The sequence below is a fragment of the Petaurus breviceps genome, unplaced genomic scaffold (assembly GCF_028583685.1).
Source record: "Petaurus breviceps papuanus isolate PSGF00001 unplaced genomic scaffold, PetGlider_PUasm1.0 181, whole genome shotgun sequence".
NCBI lineage: Eukaryota > Metazoa > Chordata > Mammalia > Diprotodontia > Petauridae > Petaurus > Petaurus breviceps.
The window spans coordinates 28,779,335-28,801,490 of record NW_027185784.1 but is presented as its reverse complement, the minus strand read 5'-3'; the positions used below and the strand labels follow the sequence as shown (position 1 = coordinate 28,801,490).

The window sequence follows — 22,156 nt, the reverse complement described above, 5'->3', positions numbered from 1 at the left end:
AAATTTTTCTTGAAAAATATTTCCTTTTATAAAGCAACTTAAATAACTAGAGGAATATTCCATGCTCATGGCTTGGCTGGTCCAGTGTTATAAAAATGACAATATTACCAAATCAGTTTGAATATTAAGTACTATTTCAATCATGCTACCAAAGGGATACTTTAAAGAGCTAGGCAATATAGCAACAAAATCATTTGGAGAAAGAAAAGATGAAGTATATGAAGAGAATTTTTTTTTAAAGATAGGTGTGTGTGTGTGTGTGGGGGGGAATCTCTTCCATACCTCAAATGATAATATAATACAGTAATTATTGAAATAATTTGCTACTGATTAAAAAAAAAGAAAGTAGATCAATGGAACAGACTAGGGAAAGGAGAGTTAGAAAACAAACAAGAAGATAACATGCCTAGGAAAGAACTCCCCATTTGGTAAGAACTGCTGAGAAAATTGGAAATTAGCCTGTTAGAAATCCCATTTAAAACAACATATTCTACAGTAAATTCAAAATGAATATATGACCTTAATAATAAAAGTTATACTATAAAATTACAAAAGAAACAAAACATATTTTCATAACTATGTGTGAGAGATGAATTCTAATCCTTTCTCTCCACACCCCCCCCCCTTATCGCCCCACCAAAGGATACCTCTATGAACTGGAAGAAATAGAAATTGAAAAGCTATTGCCCAAACCAAATGAACAAATCTAGAATAACAAAGGAAGCAGCTGCCTGAAGGGAAAAAAGGTCTTTTGATATAAAATCTCTGTTAAGGCCTATAGATAACCAATATTTATACCTGACCAAAAGCCATTCACCAATATAACAAAATCATCAAACAAATCACCAAAGCAAATGGTTCTTAATAGTAGAATTATATACTATTAACAGACATATGAAAAAATGCACCAAATTACTAATAATAAAACTAATTCAAATAAAAACGACCCAGGCATTTCACCTCATAAACAGAAAACTGGAGAGAAAAATCAATGTCAAAGGGATTGTGGAAATATAAGTATATTAATACATTGTTAGAGGAGCTATGAATTAGTATTATTCTAGAAAGCAATTTGGAATTATACATGTAAAATGATTCAAAAGTCCATACTTATTAACCAAGAGATTCTAAGTACATACTCCAAGGAGGTATTGACAAAAAGGAAAAGCTTCATATCCATAAAAGAATATTTATAGATCCATTTGTTGTACATGTGGTAGCAAAGTATTAGAAATGAAGTAAATGTAAATTGATTTTTTTTGTTGTTTATGTTTTAGTTGTGTCTGAATCTTTGTGATCCAATTTGAGGTTTTCTTGGCAAAGATCCTGGAGTGGTTTGCCATTTCCTTCTCCAGCTTATGATGAGTAAATGGAGGCAAACAGGGTTAAATGATTTGCTCAGTATCACACAGCTACTAAGTGTCTGAGGTCAGTTTTGAACTCAGAAAGATGAGTTTTCTTGACTCCAGGTTCAACATTTTACCCATTGTACTACCTAGTTGCCCTAAATCGAGGAATGATTAAGCAAATTGTGATACATGATTATAATGCAATATTATTGTGTTGTGCAAAACAATGGAAGTGATGAATGCAGAGAAGACTTTCATGAACTGATGCAAATAAAATATGAATGACCAGGAAAACAATATTAACTTCAATCAAAACAATGGAAATGGAAATAACAATCATAAAACAATCAAAACGGAATAATTTGAAATTATAATGGTCAGGTTTTGCTCCAAAAAAGAGTTATGAGAAGATACCATCTTCTGCTCCTTTGCAGAAATATGGGTCCACAAGTATGGAATATTAAATATATAAAGTCAGATTTTTCAATGTATCAATTAGTTTTGCTGATTTTTTCTTTTTTTTTTTTTAAAGTATTCATTGTAAGAGATGACTCTCTGGGAGGGGTATGGGAAGGATATAAGGGAAATGCAAGGTATATAAAAAGATATTAATAAAAATCTATCTTTTTAAAAGTGACTACAGACTAAACTCACCTTTGACACTGACTTCTAATGTGACCCTTTTAATAGTACATAGCATTCCATCCCTCCATTTATGTATACCTATTACATTACTTGGAATGTCATTTCTTAAGAGAGATATCTACTATCAGAGAAGATAGTACAAAGCAAGAGATTACCTAAAATTACTTTCTTTTCCTTTGGAGTGCAATATAAAACACAAATTGTTTCTGAGACATCCAGTCTACCATTTATGCACTTAGACAACCTTGCTACTGCTGGCACCTAATTCTTTCAATGTCTTATTTTTGTTGGCATATGAATTTGATGCTATAAATAACAAGTACTACAGATAATGCACTAATAAATAATTGATAGTTGATTTTACTGATGATGGCAAACAATTTATGAGTAGAGATAAAAGAAGCAAGCATTTATAAAGCATCATCTATATGCTAAGCACTGAGCTAAGTGCTTTACAAACATTATTTCATTTGATCCCCACAATAACCCTAGGAGGTAGGTGCTAGCTATCTTTATCTTCATCTCATAGATGAGGAAATAGAGGCAGAAAGAGATTGAATGACTTGCCCAGGGTCACCTAGCTAGAAGTGTCTGAGTGAGTGTAGTTAAACTCAGGTATGCCTGACTCTAGACCCAGCGCTCTGTCCACTGTACCACCTAACTGCCTACAAATAAAGATAAGCAGAAAGCAGGGTGTCCAGGTAGCACAGCAAGTAAGAGCACTGACCCCAGAGTTGGGATGACCTGGGATCAAATCTGGGCTCAGACACTTAGCACCCACCCAGAAACACCTGGCCGTGTAACCTTGAGCAAGTTACTTAACCCCAATTGCTTAGAGGCAGCCAGTTGGCACAGTAAGAGCACCAGCCCCAGAGTTGGGATGACCTGGGATGGAATCTGGGCTCTGATACTTAGCACCACACCCAGAAATAACTGGCCATTTAACCTTGAGCAAGTTACTTAACCCCAATTGCTTAAAAAAAAAAAAAGATAAGCAGAATGCAACATGCAGGGAAGTTAGTGGGTGAGGTACAAGGAAGGGCACTTCTACTCCCCACCCCCAATATATGCATTTTAAGCCCAGAAATACTTTCCACTGATACAGAGGTCTTTCTTTTGTTCCAATCAAAACCTCACATGTTCAGAATGAAGATCAAAGCTTCAGGTAGACAGCGACACAGAAGGTGGTTAATTATCAAACCTTGCCTAGAGCACATGGATGTCTTGGCTCTATTTTTATTTCAGAGATACATGTCCAAGACCATTAGAAGTGGGAGATCATCTTTTGCACCCCCTTCATTTTACAAGTGAAGAAAGTGATATCTAGAAAGGTGAGGTGGAATTGTCTCTTTATTCCTAGTCATAGCTCCTTCCCACTACAACACATTTCATCTCTTGGCTAAGGGAGAATAAAGCTTGCCTCCAACCACCAAATGAAACAGACATGGAGTAGAATGGAACATAGAGACTCTTACCAGATCCTCTGAGGTTGGTTTGTCTCCACCAAGGCAGAAGACACTTGAGTTGAGTTTCTAGTCTCTCCAAGGGCTGGAGCCTCTTCCCAAGATATCCTATGGATGGAAGTAGGGGAGAAGGGGAGAGAGCTAAGAGAATATAATTACAGAGGCTTTTGCCTATGCTTTTTCATAGGTTCATGGATGGGTGTAAAGGATCATCCAGAAAATGTGGAAAACTAGTGAAGAATATTGTAAGTAGCAGCAGCCCTAGATTTAGGGGAGAGGTATATTGAGGTCACTGATGGCTGGATAATAACTCCACCTTACAAAAGGCAGTGATAGTAAGAAGAGACGTGTATGCGGCATATTCACAGTCTAAATCGAACTACTCCCTCAACCTTATGACACCTTTCTGCAAAACTTGCTAACGTTTCACCTGGGCCTTGATTGCTGCCTCTTCTCCCTGATGCTTTTCCCCCAATCTCATTCTCTTCTTGTTTGGATCCCTCGTAGTAAGTTATATCTCTCTTATGGCACTATATGCTGAATTATAGTTCTTTCTAGACCTGTTTGATCTCCCCAATGAGATTATAAATCAATGGAGGACAAAGACTTTATCGATCTTTACTAAGTTTCAATGTTTAGTTAGTATTTTGTATGTTTGTTTATTTGTTTTTAGAAAGTTTAAACCTGTGGCTTCATTGCTGAAGGAATCTTGAGTGCTGAAGGTCTCTCCATTGTTATAGATATGAAGCTTTTCTATAACTTAAATCTTAGGTAGTTTTCAGGAAGACTGAGATGTAAAGTGATCATTTGAGGGATATACAATATGTGTCAGAGGCATATTTTCTTAACTCCAAAGACGGCTCCATTCCCATGACCCTACACAACCTCTTACTTTGAACATAGTCATCTATATATGGTAAAAGGATGAATGAATAGACAAAATCAATTCTGAACCAAGGCAAATTGAATATACAGCCCAATAAATCTGGTATTATTGGGAAATGCTTCTTAAGCTGGGGAAATTTTACCAGATTTCTTCATAGGCCCACAGCTACTCCAAAGCCACATTGTATACTTATCTGATTTATTTTCATGATCTAACAGGTTTGTTTTTGTTTGGAGTTCGGGCTGGTTTTTTTTTTTTTTGTAGAATATTTATGACATAGCAAGCATTGTAGCATCCATCAGAAAAGAACTATGAAGAAAACTTAATGACTTTCCTTATACAGCGAGAAAGTGGAATGAGAGTCCTTCCCACAGTAGACATGAACTTTTCACTGCCTTTTTTATTAATCCTTTCTGACCAGAGTGACAAAAGGACAGTCAGAAGGGAATCTTTAGTTTGGCCACTAACTCCAAAGATTATTTCCAGGATATGTGTTGTTTCAGAGACAGGAGAAGGACTGAGTCCCTCTAGGCAGATTACTTCCATGTCCTCTTTAAATTTGGCTGGTAATGACACATTGAGCTGTTTCCAGGTGTAACCTCATAGATCAGTAGAGATATAATTTGCCTAGTCCATCTGTCAACAAGACCCACCACTCCCCCAAAAGTGGGATCTGAATGAATTCAGAGAACTATCTGTCTATAGGGTATGACTGCTGGAAGTTATTCCTAGCAGTGGTACATGACTGCTGCTATGAATCTAGATTTATAAGGAATGTACTCAGCTCAGAGGGAACATATGCTTTTCCCTTCCAATGCTGGTGATTTCTGATCTCACCACTTGTCCCCATGTCTAAATTACCTCCCCCAACACTTAAACTTAGCACGGCACTAGTATTGGTCTTTACCTGGAAGTTAGACTGAGAAGAAGTCTCCAAATCCTACACACAGGAGCTCTCACTGTCCTTCCTAACAGGGACTCAGGCAGCATCTGGGTGTTGCTTGGAAATGAAGGTGTTTTTCTTCCTGTGATGAGTTCAAATCAGTCACCTTCCCAGACACTCTTGAGGATTCAGTTCAGGAAAAGGGTCCATGGGACATAACCCCCCAAACATCTCTGTCCTATAGGGAATGTTTCTCTCTCTCTCTCTCTCTCTCTCTCTCTCTCTCTCTCAGGGGGGAGGGTTCAGTGGAAAATACAGGAGATATCTTCATACCCCCATAGGAAACTCAAGAAAGAGCAGGTTATATCTCTTGTGATTATATTACAAATAATAGTACCCAAATACTTGGAGTTGTTACAGGTTTAAATATCCTGATATTGCTAGAAATCTTGATGCTTCCTAATGGAACATAAGATAGAAGGTGTGATAAAGAAAATCTCTGGGGGCTCTTAGGTGGCTCAGTGAGTAAGAGACCTGGCCCGGCCCCAGAGTTGGGAGGAGCCTGGATGGTTCCGTCCTCAGATACTTAACACACACACACACACACACACACACACACACACACACACACTGGCTGGGTAACCTTGGGCAAGTTACTTAACCCCAATTACTTACAAAAAAAAAAAAAAGAGAAAATCTCTGCTAAATGAGTCCCCTTGGTACTTATTATAGTTTAGTTTTATGGGAATAGATTTCCCCATGGGGTAGACATACATTTTTGTCCTAGACTTTGTGACTGGAGAAGAAATAACTACGAAATATTTTCACTTTGAAAAGATCACAGGCTTTAGAGTTGCAGAACGCCTTAGATACGATCTGGTCAAATCTGTTCGTTTCTCAGATGAGGAAATGGAGGACCAGAGAGGGAAATTACCTTACTTAGCTTCTTAGTAACTTGCTTAAGGTCATACAGAAAGTAAGAAAATCAAAATTTCAATGTTCATTATCCGATTTCCCCATTCTGCTTCAACTTAGCTGGATTAAATTGATTTCAAATTGCTGTCTCAATTTCTGGTACTTTCCAGGTTTAACAGAGTTGTCAAAATCTCAGAGATGGAGAGTTATTTAGTCTCATCTAACCCCAATATTTGTTAAGTCTTATTGCTACTTACATAGTCAGAACCATGCTGAAGGCTCTCATCTCCTTCTAGGACCTGGAATATGGCAACATAATTCTAATTGTTTTTTGTTTTTGCTGTTGTTCTAATTTCTTCTCTCTCCAACTGATTCTCCTAACAGCTCCCAAATCTAAGACATTGGCCTGATGGCTTAACTGCTCTGCTGAAAACTCTTTGGTGGCTCCCTCTTTCCACTAGGACATACTACAGAGTCCTCATCCTGGAATTTGAAACTCTCCAGAATCTGACTGCCACCAAACTGTGCAGACATGACATATTGGAATAGTAAAAGTACTAGATCCAGAATCAGAAAATCTGGCTTCTACTACTCACTACACGAATGAACTTAGGCTACTTCCCCACTGTGAACCTCAAAGCCTCTTTGAGGCTTTGGGTTTGCTCTACCATTAGGCCCGTGATCCTATTATCAGGTACCACAATTCATAAATACAAGAGTTGAATGACTGAGTAAATTAATCATTACCTCACCCCACCTAAAATAAGTGACAGGATGTTCAATCATCCCAGAAGTCTCAACTATAGGTTTTTAATTAAGTATGAAAAGTCTTTGAAAGCCTTTGGATAAAGTGAGCAGAAGTCTGATCTAATTGGCTGAGGAATTTTGTCATGACCTTTTATTTAAAAAGGGGGTAAAGGAATAAGAATTTTTAAAAGTACCCATTGCCAGGCACAGTGCTAAATTTTACTTTACCATTATTATCTCATTTGTCTTAATTGGGCTTCACACTAACCCTGTGGGGTAGATGATAATTACAATTAATTTTATTGCAGGTCCTTTTAATAGTTCAGTCTGAAGAGGTTACCCACTAAGAGGGTTAGGGGTGCTCTGGAGACCCCCAAATACCAACACACCAGGTCCTGCCAAATGAATTCGACTCAAGATTTCTCAGTCAAAGAAAAGTAAAATTTATTAAAAGTTCGTTTGCATTAGACACAGAGTAAGTCTGTGCTAGAAAATTCTCTGGTGCTCTCACTATTCTATGGCATTCTATGGCTCTCTGGAACCACACAGGTTGTGAAGGTTGTGGGAGGAATCTAGGGGTGGTCCAGGGAGAAGTTTGGGGAGGGTCTGAAAGGAGTTAATGAGGTCAGTGTGTGATTAAGGGTGGGAAGTAGCTGGAGGCAACAATGGTGGGCTAGGCCAGTTCAAGGATGTATTGATATTTTGATTGGCTCAAGGGTGGGAAGTAGATGGTGGGCTAGGCTAGTAACTAGGCTGGTAGCCAGCAGTTAGTAACTAGGCTAGAGGTCTGGGCCCAGCCACAATGTAAGGCTTATTGCCTCATGCAAATGCATCATCAAATGAGACAATTTAATCAAGAATCCAAGGGAGTTTCCCAGAGCCTGTACCTCTAGGACTCAAGGAGAGCTTGAGGGGGCTTCCAGAGCCCATACCTCATCACAGTCCTCTCAGATATATTTAAAATGACTTTATTTGTATAATGCTTTTTACATTCATACCTGTTACATAGTTATCCCTGGCTCCTTAATCAGAAAATATGTAAAACTAGAGAAATTCCATCAACCTAGCAGAAATTTAGGAATTTTTATCAGTGGTAAGCTAAGAGAGGGCAAATTATAGTAAACCCCTCAGGAAGAACCACTTAATGGGAGAGAGGGAAAGCTTTCTTGAGTCAAAGGAGGACTTTGTGAGCTTCAAAGAGTCTGGAAGATGTTGGATTGCATTTCTTCCCATTGTGGTCCTAGGGGCTTCCAATGTCAATGGAAAGCAATGGCTGCAGATTTCAATGGATGAAATTCATGGCTCACCAGGAGACCAGCACCCAGAAGTTATGTTATCTCTTTTTCACAAATACTCTCCAAACTCACACTGTCTTCTTCACTTTGTTTACAATTGTGGGAGAATGAATTACAGACTTGTGTGGCAATATTTTTTGTACTCATTCTTCATACTGTACGATCTTAGGAAATTTCCCCTTTCTGAAAACTATTTAAGGCTGACTGACTGAATTAATTCTCAATTGATAATCTTGGCAGGAAGCCAAGGAGGACTCAAGCCAAAGGTATTAGAAAATCTCATCTGTCTCATCAGGGGTATGCCTAATCTATCACTACTAGCCACCCACCTTGTCACTCAAATCTAAACACAGATGGGGTGAGGTAGCTACCAGCCAGTACAAATGCTGTAAAAGAGTAATAATATACACAGCAAGATGCCTAAGAAAACAGTTCACAAGTGTGTTTCTGTTTCTAGATCTGTAGAGGCAGAAAGGTCATAAAAGAGAGGTGAAGGGTATCATCAAAAAGATGAACAAGTTCCATGTGGCTAGCTCCATTGGCTTTACCCTTTACTTAAATACTGGTTTTAGCCTGAACCTTTATTGGGAATTAGATGAGGGCCTGGTGAGAAATGAAGGTCTCTGGACCCACCCTTCCCAGAACCTTATATTTCAGTTGCTAGGAAAAAAAAATGGAGGAAGGAGGTCATGTTGGATGCTTTTATCTTCTCTTTAAAGTTATAATCAAGTCATTCGGCTGAGGGTCAGGTAGGCCTGGGGCGGGTATGGAAGTCTTATCATGGGAAAAAAAATTGAAATAAATTATTTGGAGAGTAAAGTGGTAGAAGGAATTAAGGAAGGATAAAAGGACTTAGATCATATAGAAATTTGCAATGCTGGCATACCCTATCAATAATTCAAAGTTGTATTTATCCCAATTAATGGTTCTGTACTTGACTCTTATTTTGTCTTTCTATGTATTTATGAGTATCATGATAATCATTCCTAATGGTAATACCCCAGTGGTGGGGTCTGTGAATGTGTCATTTACTAAAAGTGCTTTGTAAATTTTAAAGGGCTATAAAAATGTCAGTTACTAGTATCAACATGTTCATAATCAATGCCTAACATAATTAGGCTAACATCTTAGAAGTATGGATGAAAAATGGATTCTTTGATGCTAAAATGGTGATAATAGGGCTACTAATAGTAATGTAGTTGAGGAACTTTATTTGGATACATAATCAGATTTCAGATCTCATGCTTGGCTTTCTTATTTCAAATGTCAACCTCATTTGTTATCTAAAAGCAATTTGTTCTTGTAGTTTCCAATAATGTGTCAGTCAATGTTCTAGAAACATCCTTCCAAGTCACCCAAAAAGGTTAAGAACTTCTGTTTTAAAGAGATCATAAGCTATTTCTTGAACAAATGAAAGAGTGAATGTGCAAACATTTGAATAAAAAACCAAATACCCAACCTCTTGTCTTTTCTCTTGAATACATCTAAACAGACTCAGAAGAGAAAACATTGAGGTATTTTTCTAGTACTCACAGAAAATATCATATATTTTTCCATCTCTTTTTTTTCCTACCATGGATAGAAGGAAAGAAGCAGAAAGAAAAAAAATCATAATATGTATTTATAGTCATAACATGGAATGCTTTGAGGCCTTTTGTTTTATAGTTATAGATGAGTTTCAAAATGGCATGACAAATTCTTTGATTTTTAACTCTTTTCCCTTTAGGAGCTATAGTTGAGCACAATTAACATTGACTGCCCATATAATGCACATAATGGAAAAGGAACCATATCCTAATGTAACATCTGTTGAATGATTGAAGAATCGCCTAATAAATCAGTTCACCCAATATCTTCTTCCTCTTACTCCTGAAATATTTCAGAAATGTCTTTTAAGATATATTGGAATTGCTTAAAGTCTTTTTGGACAACCAGAGAAATAGAATTTTTGTTTATGAGCAAATCACTTCCACAAGCCCCAGGGAGAAATGTAGCAAATACACTGAGAATTTCTCTTATATTTGTACAATCCAAAAGAGCTAAGAAAAATCTACAAAAGTTGTACCCCATGTAGCTTGTGGAGGATATTCTATTATTACCTCTTTCTAGATAGATTTGTGAGTACAAAAGCCTGATTTTCTCAATGTCACATTTATTCTGGCTCCTCTCTATTTCGTGACCACAGGGGGAAAATGACTTTAACTTATCTCCTTCAATGGGCATGAAGAAAAGTGTCAAAATTGCTTCTTTTATTTTTTTCCTATTTGCTGGAAACCAGACTATCTTAGAAATCAAACAATGTTACCAATAGTGTCATGGGTGGGGTTGATACTAGGGAAGGGGAGAAATAATTTTTAAAATATATTTTTATTTATTTTGTTCAATATTTTCCAATTGCATGTAAAAATTAATAATTTTTTAAAACATTTTGAAGTCCAAATTCTCTCCAATGCTTCTACCCCTCCCCCTCCTTGAAAAGAGAAACAACTTGATATCAATTATACATGTGCCATTATGCAAAACATATTTTCACATCAGCCATGTTGTGAAAGAAGACAGACAAAAAAGAATTGTTTTTTTTTAAAGTATGCTTTAATCTGCATTTATAGTTCATTAGTTCTCTCTCTAGAGTTGGATTGCATTTTTCAAATGTCTTTTGGAATTGTCTTGGATTTATTATCTTGATTAGAGCACTTGCGTTTCAAAATATTGCTATTACTGTTTGTAATATTCTCCTGGTTCTGCTCACTTCACTTTACATGAATTCATGTAAGTTTTTTCCAGGTTTTTCTGAAATCACTGTGCTCATTATGTTTTTAGCACAATAGTATTTCATCAAAATCATAAACTGCAATTTGTTCCCCACTTGATGGGAATCCCCTCACTTTCTAATTCTTGCCATCATAAAAAGAGCTGCTATAAATATTTTTGTACAAATAAGTCCTTTTCCTTTTTCTCTGATCTCTTTGGGATACAAACAAAGTAGTGTTATTGCTGGGTTAAAGGGCATACACAGTTTTATGGCCTTTTGGGTACAGTTCCAGGAGAAATTTGTTTTGCCTGCCAAGGGTTATTCAACTCTATATGCAACAATTATTATGAGATATTGAGAGGGTACTGAGTTGAAGGATGAGCACCTATGTTTTGGTCACAATGAAGTGTGGATAGCAAATTATCAGTGCTGTCAAGGATGTAATTCCAGATTGGAGGCTGGAGAGATTAAGAGGAAAACTAATGGACAGAAAATTCTGAGTTGTAAAATATTATTCATTGCATCTCAGGCTTGGGAGGTACCTCAGAGGCCATTTGTTTTAACCTAGATATGAATGAGAATCTCTTCTACATAACTCAACACATCGTCATCTTGCCTTTGCTTGAAAATCCCCATTAGAGACCAATCTAACACCCCCAGATCTAGTCCATGTGGTATTTCTACATCTTCAATGATTAAAAAAGGGGAGCTATGTGACACAGTGGATAGAGGACAGATTCTGGAGCTAGGAAAACCTGAGTTCAAATCTGGCTTAGATACTAACTGTGTGACCCTGGGCAAGTCACTTAATCCTATTTATTTCAGTTCCTTATCTATAAAATGTGTTGGAAAAGGAAAGGGGAAATCACTCCAGTATCTTTGCCAAGAAAATCCCAAATGGGGTCATTAAGAGTCAGACATGACTGAAATGACTCAACAACGATAACAATGATTAAGATGATTTTCCTAAAATCAAGCATAAATTTACCTCTTTTCAACTTCTATCAGTGCTCCTAGTTATTTCAACTGGGGCTAAACAGAAAAATTGAAACTTCCTTCAGTATAAAATGAGTATGTTTAAAGTTTGTGCTACATGTCAGACCTTGTGCTGGGTTCTGGGTATAGCATGATAAGAACATAACAGTACCTGTTGTCAAGGAACATCTATTTTAATGGGGAGGGGTCATATTAGAACAACAGGTATATATACAAGTACATACAAAATAAAAGGATGATGATTTGGGGGGTGACTGGCAGCTGTGGGAAGAAGCCAGAAAAGATTATATGTATACACACACACACACACACACACACACTCACACACACAGGAGGTGACTTTGAATTGAACTTTGAACTAAACAGGGATTCTGAGGCACAGTTGAGAAGAGGATAATTTCTAAGCATGGCCTATGCAAAGGTGTGGAGATGGGAAATAGGATGTCATGTCAAGTTGTGAAGAACATCAAGTAAGTCAGTTTGTCAGGAACATAGAATAGATGAAAGAGAGTGATATACAACAAGGCTGGAAAGGTAAACTGGAACCAGGTTTTGAAGCGTTTTGAATTCCTAATAGAGTAGTTGGTATTTTATTCAATAGTTAATAAGGAACTACTGGAGATTTTTGAGCATGGAGGTGATAATGTCAGACTTCTGCTTTAAGGACGTAATTCTAGACTCCATTATGTGAAGGATGAATTGGAGAAGGGAGAAACCTGAGGCAAGGAGATAATATAAGAGTTCTTGTGCATAATAGCTCTTCAGATACTCGAACACAGGTAAAACATCCTGCTCAAGTGTCCTTTTCTCCAGTTCTTTCAGTCAGCTTTCATAGAATCAGGCCCTTCACCATTCTGGTGGACCTCCTTTTGCTTCTCCCCAGTTTTTCAGTCTTTCAGCTGTCTTAGCACAGTCATGCAACATTAGCCCCTCTCCCAAATAGCTCCCCTGCCTTTGGGTCTCCCTACAACAACCAATTCTAATACCATTCTTTTGTTCTTGTAACTATAGGTAGATTACATTGTACTTGTCCTCTTGTCCACTCTTGCTCATAATCAGGTCAAACTAAGTGTCCATTTCTCTAAAAAAATAGTGGTCAGAGATGATAATGTATTTTGTTTCTCCCACTACATCTCAATCTCTCTATAGTTTTTTCTTATCTCCTTTTTATCCTCACAGATTTGAAGCTAATGGGCCAAAAGATCTTGAATAATATAAACCCAATGGAATCCTGGAAGAGATACTAATTTTAATTCTAATTCTATCCTTTTCATATCAATGTGTGTGAAAGAGAGAATCTTTAGAGTTATTCTTTTTAAAAATAACTGCAACTTGAGTAGCATGTTTATGAATTTCTGAGAATTTCTCCTAAAACCTATGGTAGTATTTATTCAATACTCTCTCTCTCTCTCTCTCTCTCTCTCTCTCTCTCTCTCTCTCTCTCTCCCTCCCTCTCTCTCTCTCATTTTAGAGTCATATTTTACTGGTATTGGAGGTGGTTTGAGTGGGAGCTCAAGCAAGTTCCTGCTTTTACTCTGCCATCTTGGCTCCATCCCCCTCTTTCGAATTTTATTAAGTGAGATTTCCACAATGTCCTTGTGTCACAGTAGTCAGATTTGCTCTCAGGGTAGGGAATCAAGTAGAGAGGTAGCTAGGTGGTGCAGTAGATAAAGTTCCAGGCCTGGAATCAGGAAGAGGAGTTTAAATCTGGCCTCAGAAACTTAGCAGCTCTGTGATATTGAGCAGGTCATATCACCCTGTTTGCCTCAGTTTCCTTATCTATAAAATGAGTTGAATAAGGAATTGGCAAACTGTCCCTGTGTCTTTGCCAAGAAAACCCAAATGGGATCATGAAGAGTCAGACACAACTGAAATGACTGAACAACAAAAACAAAAGGGAGTCAAGTATATCCTGGAATTCTTTCCCAGGTCAATGTTTAAAAGACTGTAACTTCATTATTTAAGATACCCAGACTCAAAAACTTCTGCCCCAAGTGGAGTATGCTTGAATATCGATTGCATACATCTACACAGAAATATTTAATTTTTCCTTTGGCCCCTTGGTACCTTAAAATTTCACAAATTAGTCAAACAAATAATACTTTTCATATGTTTGAAGATTTATAGTCTCATAGAGTTGGAGCTGGAAGGGACCTCAGAGGCCATCTAGTCCATATTTCTCATGTTAAAGGAGAGGAAATAGATTCTACTTTTTTTTTTTTAATTACACAAAATGAAACCAAATTTCGGATTAACTGTTACAACTTTAAAGAGCATATAGTCATAATTGCTGAATTCTACTACAAGCTTATACTCTGTTCCCTCTTTTAGGATGGTCTTCCTTTCCCTAGCACTCTTTTCAGGGCACCCTTTACTTCATTGTTCCTTAGACTATAAATAAGGGGGTTCAGCATGGGGTTAAACAGGCTATGGAATAAGAGGAGATATTTTTTCTGCCCCTTGGGGTTCCCATGCTTGGGGCCAATGTACATAATGATGGCAGTGCCATAGAAGAGTCCTACTACACAGAGATGGGAGGAGCAGGTGGAAAAGGCTTTCTGTCTCCCCTCTCTTGACTGTATATGCAGGACTGCCCAGATGATTCTCATGTAGGAGATCACAATTGAGGAAAGGGGTCCCACCAACACAGAAGTAGCCCCAACTAAGACCAAGGTCTCAAGTATATAGGTGTCAGCACAAGCAAGTTTGAGAATAGCTAAGATTTCACAAAAAAAGTGGTTGATTTTCTGGGGACCACAGAAAGGCATCGGCAATAATAAAATAAGATGGGCCAAGGACAGAAGGAATCCAAGGGTCCAGGAGGTCAGTGATAAAGTGATACACACCCTCCAGCTCATGATGACAGAGTATCTGAGGGGGTGACAGATTGCCACATAGCGATCATAAGACATCACCACCAGGAGAAGACATTCTGTGAGGGCAAAGGTCATAAAGAGAAAAGTCTGAGTTATGCACCCTGTATATGAGATAGACTTGACTGGGTCCAGTAGGTTTGCCAGCATCTGGGGCACAGTGTTACAGGCATAGGAAATGTCAACAATGGCCAAGTGTGAGAGGAAGAAGTACATGGGGGTGTGGAGTCTGGCCTCCACACAGATGAGTCCTAAGATTACTCCATTCCCCATTAGGGTGAAGGCATAAAACAGAGAGAAGAGCCCAAGGAGAAACATTCTCATATCAGGGCCAACAGGAAATCCCATCAGAATGAATTCTTTAACCAGGGTTTGGTTGTTCATCATACTTCTGTGACAGAGACAAAGAGATTATTTAGGCAAAGTGTCCCAGGAGAGTTGATATCCATTCTGCATTAAAATAAATGCATGAATATGAAATCCTTCCAATGTCCTTAATTAGCCTTTAACGTGCTTTTAGAGATCTTGCTTTGGTAAAAAAGAACACATTATTATTCCCTTAGTTCTTTTTCATACAAATATGGAATTCCCAGTGTGGAAATTCCTCTATCTTCTTCCTTTAATGAAGATTAGTACCTTCTCTGTAATTGATAGCCTTTAAGCATGGCACAGGGGCAATGGGAGATTAAATGACTTGCCCACAGTCATGCTGCCTTGATATGTCAGAAACAGGACTTGAATCCAGGTCTTCCTGACTGTTGGGATTGCTTCCAGTGCATTATATCATACTGTCTCCCTTGCCAACGATACTATTTTAAAGACATACCTGGTTTCCATTGTAGTTAATCCTCCTTCTTCCTATGTATATGACAACTGTGCTTCTGTGGTATATTTGGTAATCTTCATAACTTTCTGTGGTTAAAAAAATTCCATCACCTCTTAGCTAACCTTATAGTTTTAGCCTTTATTACCTCACATTGTGTTATCTTAGGATGATAGACAAGGCATACTGTACAGTAAATGTGTATATTTTCTTTTTTCCTCTAACTAAAAAATAATAAGCAATCAGTTATTGATCACTTAGTATATATAAAAAGAGTGCAAGATTATCAAAGAAGATTTTTTGAAAAATTCATATCATCTCTCACAGGACTCACACTTTAGTGGAGGAATATTACATCTACACAGATAATACAATAAAAAAATCATTTTTCTTTACTGGCATACACAGTGATGGCAGAATAGAAGGAAGGAAGTGAGTACTGGGGAAAAATACCCAGAAGAATCAGTGACATAGGAAGAAGAAGGGGCTCTGTGGACAGGAACCTCACAAACTTACTGTTTCTATTTGATGTTTATATACCCAGGAGGTTTAAAAAAAGAGTAAAAAGTAAAAGACCAAGGACAGATCTTCTAGAATGGATCCTTTAGAGAGAGAACAGGTACTCAAGGAAGGTGATTGAGTAAAAAGAAATTGGAAGCTCCCAGGATTCATTCTTTAATTTTTATATTATTTCCTTTTGAGGGACCAAATCTGGATTATTAAAAATAGATCTTTACCAAGGTAGCAATAATATGATAAAAACTGGTCTCCATGATGTCTAGTTACCCAATCAATATAGCAAGATGCATTTATTAAGCCTCTATTTTGGGCTAGCTGTAATGGAGGAGATTGTCTTGCTATATCCATACATTTATACATTCTTTTTCTACTTGTTACTTGGATCCCCAATTTTCAACACCCTATTCTTTCTTACCTTCCTCTGACATGGACTGTTACTTGATGATTTGGGGTTTCCTGATTCAATTGTGAACAATTTTATTTACCGATGAGAACTTACCAATTTTGTCTCGACAATAGGAACAGAAATGAGAATCTTTACCCCAGGACCCTCTAGGCATTTCACTGCCTAGCAAATCCCAAATAGGTCTTTATGTCTCTTGTCTGTGGAAGACTGATGTCTGATTGTCTGTGGAAGGGAAAACAAGAACAGTTCACCAATTAGGCCACTGTCTGAAGAAATGACCTCTAGAATGTTCTGGATGCAGGCAATAATTACTATTGATTGTAGAAAGCTCAGCCTCTAGGAGGACTGACCACCTGGGCTTGAGTCTGGGTTTGGAGCAGTACACTCAGACACTAGCGGCAGTAACTTCCATAAGCCATGTTCTGCTCAGGTGGACTCCTTTGTCTTCTTTGATTCCTCATGGATTTAGCTGTGCCATGTGTAACTCCTACCACTGACTATTCTCTGTGATGATCACAGAAAGGTGCTATTGAGAGGAAGAAGACGACCCAGGCTTCATACAATGGCTGTCAACATTTTATTAGCAAAGTAACTAATGGACCCAATCATGCAGTTTTCATGAAGGGACTAGTCAGGTCACTGGTGCCTTGAACCGGTGATTTCTGTTGTTATGAATCATCACCTAAATCTCCCATGAGTGCTAAAATTTGTAGTTAGAAGCCATGATCTCCAATTCCAGCTTTATTTACTATGTGAGCTTGGTCAGCTAGTCATTTATTAAGTACTTACTATGCCAGGCACTATGATAAATGCTGAGGACATAAAGAAAGCGAATGATAAACTCACATTCAAATTGGGGAAACAACATACAAAAGAGTATGAACAAACACAAACACACTATACATACATACATACATATATATATATATTCTAGCAGAAGATGGGATTTTATCTGAACCTTGAAGGAAACTGGGGAAGCCAGTGGTGGACTAAGGAGAGGGAGAGATGCAAGCATGGGGGATAGCCTGTGAAAATGCAAGTAATAATAAGATGGAATATTGTGTACAAGGAACAGTAAGGAAGCTGAGTCAGTGGATTGCAGATTACCTGGAGAGGAGTAAATCATAAGACTGCAAAATCACAAAGATATGTACCCTCTTTGAGCCTCATTTTCATCACACATAACATGAGAAGATAGTTCTAGATGAATTCAAATGTCTCTTCCAGCTCTAATCTGTGCTATAGTCCTATGACCTCTGAGGTCCCTTTCATTTCTAAATCTGTGATTTCTATGTATTGTCTTGTGATCCTTGTGCAAAAGCCGTGCTTTTTATCCCATTGCTACACATGAACTGAAAGGAAGCCTCACCAAAACAGAGAACTGGCGTTCATCTGTGATTTTGTCTGGAAGCTCCCATTCTCTCCAGCTACTACTCTGGAAGATGGTTAGTTACTGAAATCTCACTATCCCCTTGGTTTTTAGCTGAGATATTATATAAAGCAATTATAACTATTATATCTAAAGGGAAATTTTTATTCCCTATTGGCTAAATTTAATCTTACATATCAATAATCACAAAGTTCAGTGAAGTAAGGTCCATGGGGCATCACACTCATACAAGGAAAATAACAGCCTAATCATCAATTAGCAAGCATTTTCCTATCCATCTACTCCCTATAGAGTAACACAAGATTACTTTTGTCTTTTAAGGCCCATGGGGGAGGAGTTCAAGAGGCATGAGTAGATTGTTTCAATACAAAGAAGTATATATAGGAAATTCATAGCAGAGATCATATTCCAAGGTATCTATTATATATTGTTGTTATAATTTAGTCATTCAGTATATCTGACTCTTTGTGACCCTTTATGGGGCTTTCTTAGCAAAGATACTGGAGAGGTTTGCAATTTTCTTCTCTAGCATATTAATGTAAAGAGAGGTTAAGTGATTTACCCAAGGTCACATGACTAGTCAGTATCTGAAGCTGGATTTAAACTCACATCTTCCTGACTCCAGAAACAGCATTCTATCCACTGAACCATCTAGCTGTCTCTATCCATTATCATCTAATATTCATTAGATAGTAATTTCCTCTAAATGTATGGCCTTGTGTGTCCCTTCATATAAATTTGTTCCAGGTCTGGAACTACTTTGGAAGATGAGACTGGGATTGAGGGAAGCTAAGGCTATTCCTGAGTGTCAATGGACTAGCTTCTGGTTAATACTCCTATACCTCATACTCTTTATTTGAAAAATAATTATTTAATTAATTTTTATTTTTCAACATTCACTTTTATAAGATTTTGAGTTATAAATATACCCCTCTTTACTCTCCCTCCTCCCTAAGATGGAATGCAATTTAATATAAGTTATACATATATAATAATATTAAACATATTTTCATGTTAGTCATGTTGTGAAAGAGGAATCAGAACAAAAGATAAAAACCATGAGAAAGAAAAAATAAACAAAAAAAAAACAACAAAAAAGAGAGAAAATAGTATGCTTCGATCTGCAAGTCAGACTCCATAGTTTTTTTCTCTAGACATGGATAGCATTTTCCATCATGAGTCTTTTGGAATTGTCTTAGATCATTTGCATTGCTGAGAAGAGCCAAGTCTATCAAAATCAGTCACACAAAAACTGCTGTTATTGTGTACAATGTTCTCCTGGTTCTGCTCACTTCAGTCAACATCAATTCATGCAAGTCTTTCCAGGTTTTTCTGAAGTCTGCCTGCTCATCATTTCTTATGGAACAATAGTATTCCATTACATTCATATACTACAACTTGTTCAGCCATTCCTCAATTGATGGGCATCCCCTCAGTTTCCAATTCTTGCCCACCTCAAAAATAATTACAATAAATATTTTTGAACATGTGGGTGCTTTTCCCTTTTTTATGATCTCTTTGGGATACAGACCTCAGTAGTAGTATTGCTGGATCAAAGGGTATTCACAGTTTTATAGCCCTTTGGGCATAGTTCCAAATCACTCTCCAGAGTGATTGGATTAGTTCACAACTCCTCCATCAATCCATTAGTGTTCTAATTTTCCCACATCTTCTCCAACATTTATCATTTTCATATTTCGTCATGTTAGCTAATCTGATAGGTATGATGTGGTACCTCAGAGTTATTTTAATTTCCATTTCTCTAATCAATAGCGATTTAGAGCATTTTTATGCAATTATTAATAGCTGCAATTTCTTCATTTGAAACCTGTCTGCTCATATTCTTTGACCATTTATCAATTGGAGAATGACTTGTATTCTTATAAATTTGACTCAGTTCTCTATATATTTTAGAGATTAGGCCTTTATCAGAAACATTGGCTGTAAAAATTGTTTCCCAGCTTTGTGCTTCCTTTTTATTCTTGGGTGCATTGGTTAGCCCACAATCCTTTATACTCTTTCTTTAATAGAGGATATATTCTTTCCTTTCTCATGATTTTTTTCCTCTTTCCTCCATAGTCTATGTACACACACAACTTCAGCAGAGGTGACAAGAAAATGAACTTCAATCCATGGTCTCTGTTCTAGTACATCATTCTGCTACAAGAATAAAAGTAATAACTAAGCCTTGGAGCTAGAGATGCTGGAATAATTTGTGGGACTTGGGGAATCAGGAAAAGATCCAGGGTATCCCAATGGAACGTATTAGGTTCTAATTCTTGTAGGATTTGTTTTTTGGCACCAATAACTGAGAAAATTTCCTTTTGGAATTATCCTCAAATCTATAGTCACTTTTTGTCTTTTTCTTTAGGGAAGTTGTGGAATTCTCTAAAGCCCAGACTCTCCTAAATCAGTGATTGTCTGTACTTTTATCACTGGCATCCCAATAGATGAGAAATTCAAGAGACCTCTTCATGATAAACAGCTCAGGAAATCTCAGGTATAACTTCATAGTTTTCAATCTCCTTGACTTTCTTTAAAAAAAGACAATTCTTTTTCATATTTGAAACTGAGCAAAGTGTTATTTTATTCATCAAATAAATCAATTAAAAATCTAATTGATAAACCAATAATTTCTTAAAGAACCTTTTAGTGCTTTGCACCAGACACTTGGAATATGCCTACAGGTAATTAGGCATTATAGCCTGGGCTTTTTGACATTGTTTTTTTTTTTTTGACAGATGACAATTCAATCAACCAGTTGAAAGTTTAGTAAGAGAGTTCAGAAGCAATCATTTCCTTATTCATAGGAAACATCTTGATTCTACTACATTAGCTTCTTTCTTTCTAGCTCCTTTCTTTGCTCCTTCAAAGTGCTATTACTACTGATCTTGCATTCCTATTTGCCTCACCAAGACTTTTCTCCACCTTGGCACTTCTTTCCCTCAACTATCTCTATAGAACCTGCCAATATATCTTCTTCTGCTTACCTTAACCCTCAAGATGTCCTGCTGGAAGCAACAATTAGTTCTTCTCCCTTCTCTTATCTTGTTTCCCAAATCACATGAGTTTTTGGCCACATGTTCTTTGCCTCTATCACCAAAATGAATATAAACATGCACATTACCCTGCAATCATGTATATAAGGGACATCAATTCCTAAACATTTTTGCTGACATTGAACTTCAATGCAGTCACACACCAATAACTACATATGAAACATCTAGAAATACTTCAAATACTTCAAAATATCATCATTCTAATAATTTTTTTCAAACCTTAGAACCATGTGGAATATCATGACATTACCATTAACTTCTGTTCAAAATACTAGAGAGGATATCTTGGTCATCTACTACTCAAAGAAACTGAACAGTTTGATGGAACCTCATAATCATCCTGTCTACTTCCCATTCATAATGTGATCCCCCAGGACATAAAATGTTATAGATCACATTTGCATAATACCTTAAGATTGCAAAGTGCTTTGCATGCATTTTCTCACTTGATCATCATGAGAGCCTTGAGATAGGTGCTATCATTATTCTTCCTATTTTATACATGAGGAAGTTGAGATGTAGAAGTAATATACTTGCCCAAGGTCGCAGAGATAGGAAGTGTCAGAGATGGGATTTGAAAGAAGGTTTTTCTGATTCCAAGTCCAGAGCTCTATCCACTACCCCACATAACACTATATATCCCATGATCCCTGATAAGTGGTCATCCAGACAATTTTTGAAGAGTGCTTGTGGCCACAGTGGAGCAGCGAGCGTCTTCACAGTTCCAGAACAGAAAAGTGTGCTTATGGTTGCTCACAGACCAGAGTACAGTGCAGAGGAGAAGTAAAAACACATCTCCTTAGATCATACCATCTTAGAAGAATTGAAAACTCACAGGTCACCAGAATATCTCCAAAAATGCACAAAACCTACACAAAACTCCTGAAGCTTGGGACAGTGCATCTCCACCCTGGAAGCAGAGCCCCACTTTAAGAAAGAATTAAAAGTTAAGAAAACTGGCTGGAAAAATGAGAAAACAATAGGAAAAAAATCTGATGATAGAAAGTTACTATGGTAATAAGGAAGGTCAAAACACACACTCAGAAGAAGATAACAGGCCATGGAAAAGCTTAAAAAGGATTTTGAAAAATCAAGTAAGAGAGATAGAAGAAAAATTAAGAGGAGAAATTAAAGTGATGCAAGAAAATGATAATA

The 22,156-nt window shown here is 37.2% G+C and overlaps 1 protein-coding gene and 2 long non-coding RNA genes across 3 annotated transcripts in view; 1 reads left to right on the top strand and 2 right to left on the bottom strand.

The window, feature by feature from the left end:
- The window catches only part of LOC138160714 (uncharacterized), a 29,177-nt gene extending 23,420 nt beyond the window's left edge, over window positions 1–5,757 (bottom strand). Inside the window, exons 1-2 of the long non-coding RNA XR_011168196.1 lie at window positions 5,251–5,757; window positions 3,470–3,565 (exon numbers count right to left, since the gene is read on the bottom strand). This is a non-coding gene — a long non-coding RNA (uncharacterized lncRNA). The remainder of the gene's footprint in view (window positions 1–3,469; window positions 3,566–5,250) is intronic.
- LOC138160715 (uncharacterized) overlaps window positions 1–22,156 on the top strand; it is a 239,240-nt gene that overhangs the window by 64,622 nt on the left and 152,462 nt on the right. The window contains exon 5 of the long non-coding RNA XR_011168197.1: window positions 20,314–20,442. This is a non-coding gene — a long non-coding RNA (uncharacterized lncRNA). The remainder of the gene's footprint in view (window positions 1–20,313; window positions 20,443–22,156) is intronic.
- Window positions 14,259–15,587, bottom strand: LOC138160527 (olfactory receptor 2A7-like). The gene has a single exon (XM_069087078.1). The coding sequence runs from the start codon at window positions 15,189–15,191 to the stop codon at window positions 14,259–14,261; it is 933 nt and encodes a 310-aa protein (XP_068943179.1). The 5' UTR covers window positions 15,192–15,587.

What these genes read in the sequence shown, in the direction of transcription:
- LOC138160527 (XM_069087078.1), bottom strand. Translation starts at nt 15,191, where the DNA reads ATGATGAACAACCAAACCCTGGTTAAAGAATTCATTCTGATGGGATTT.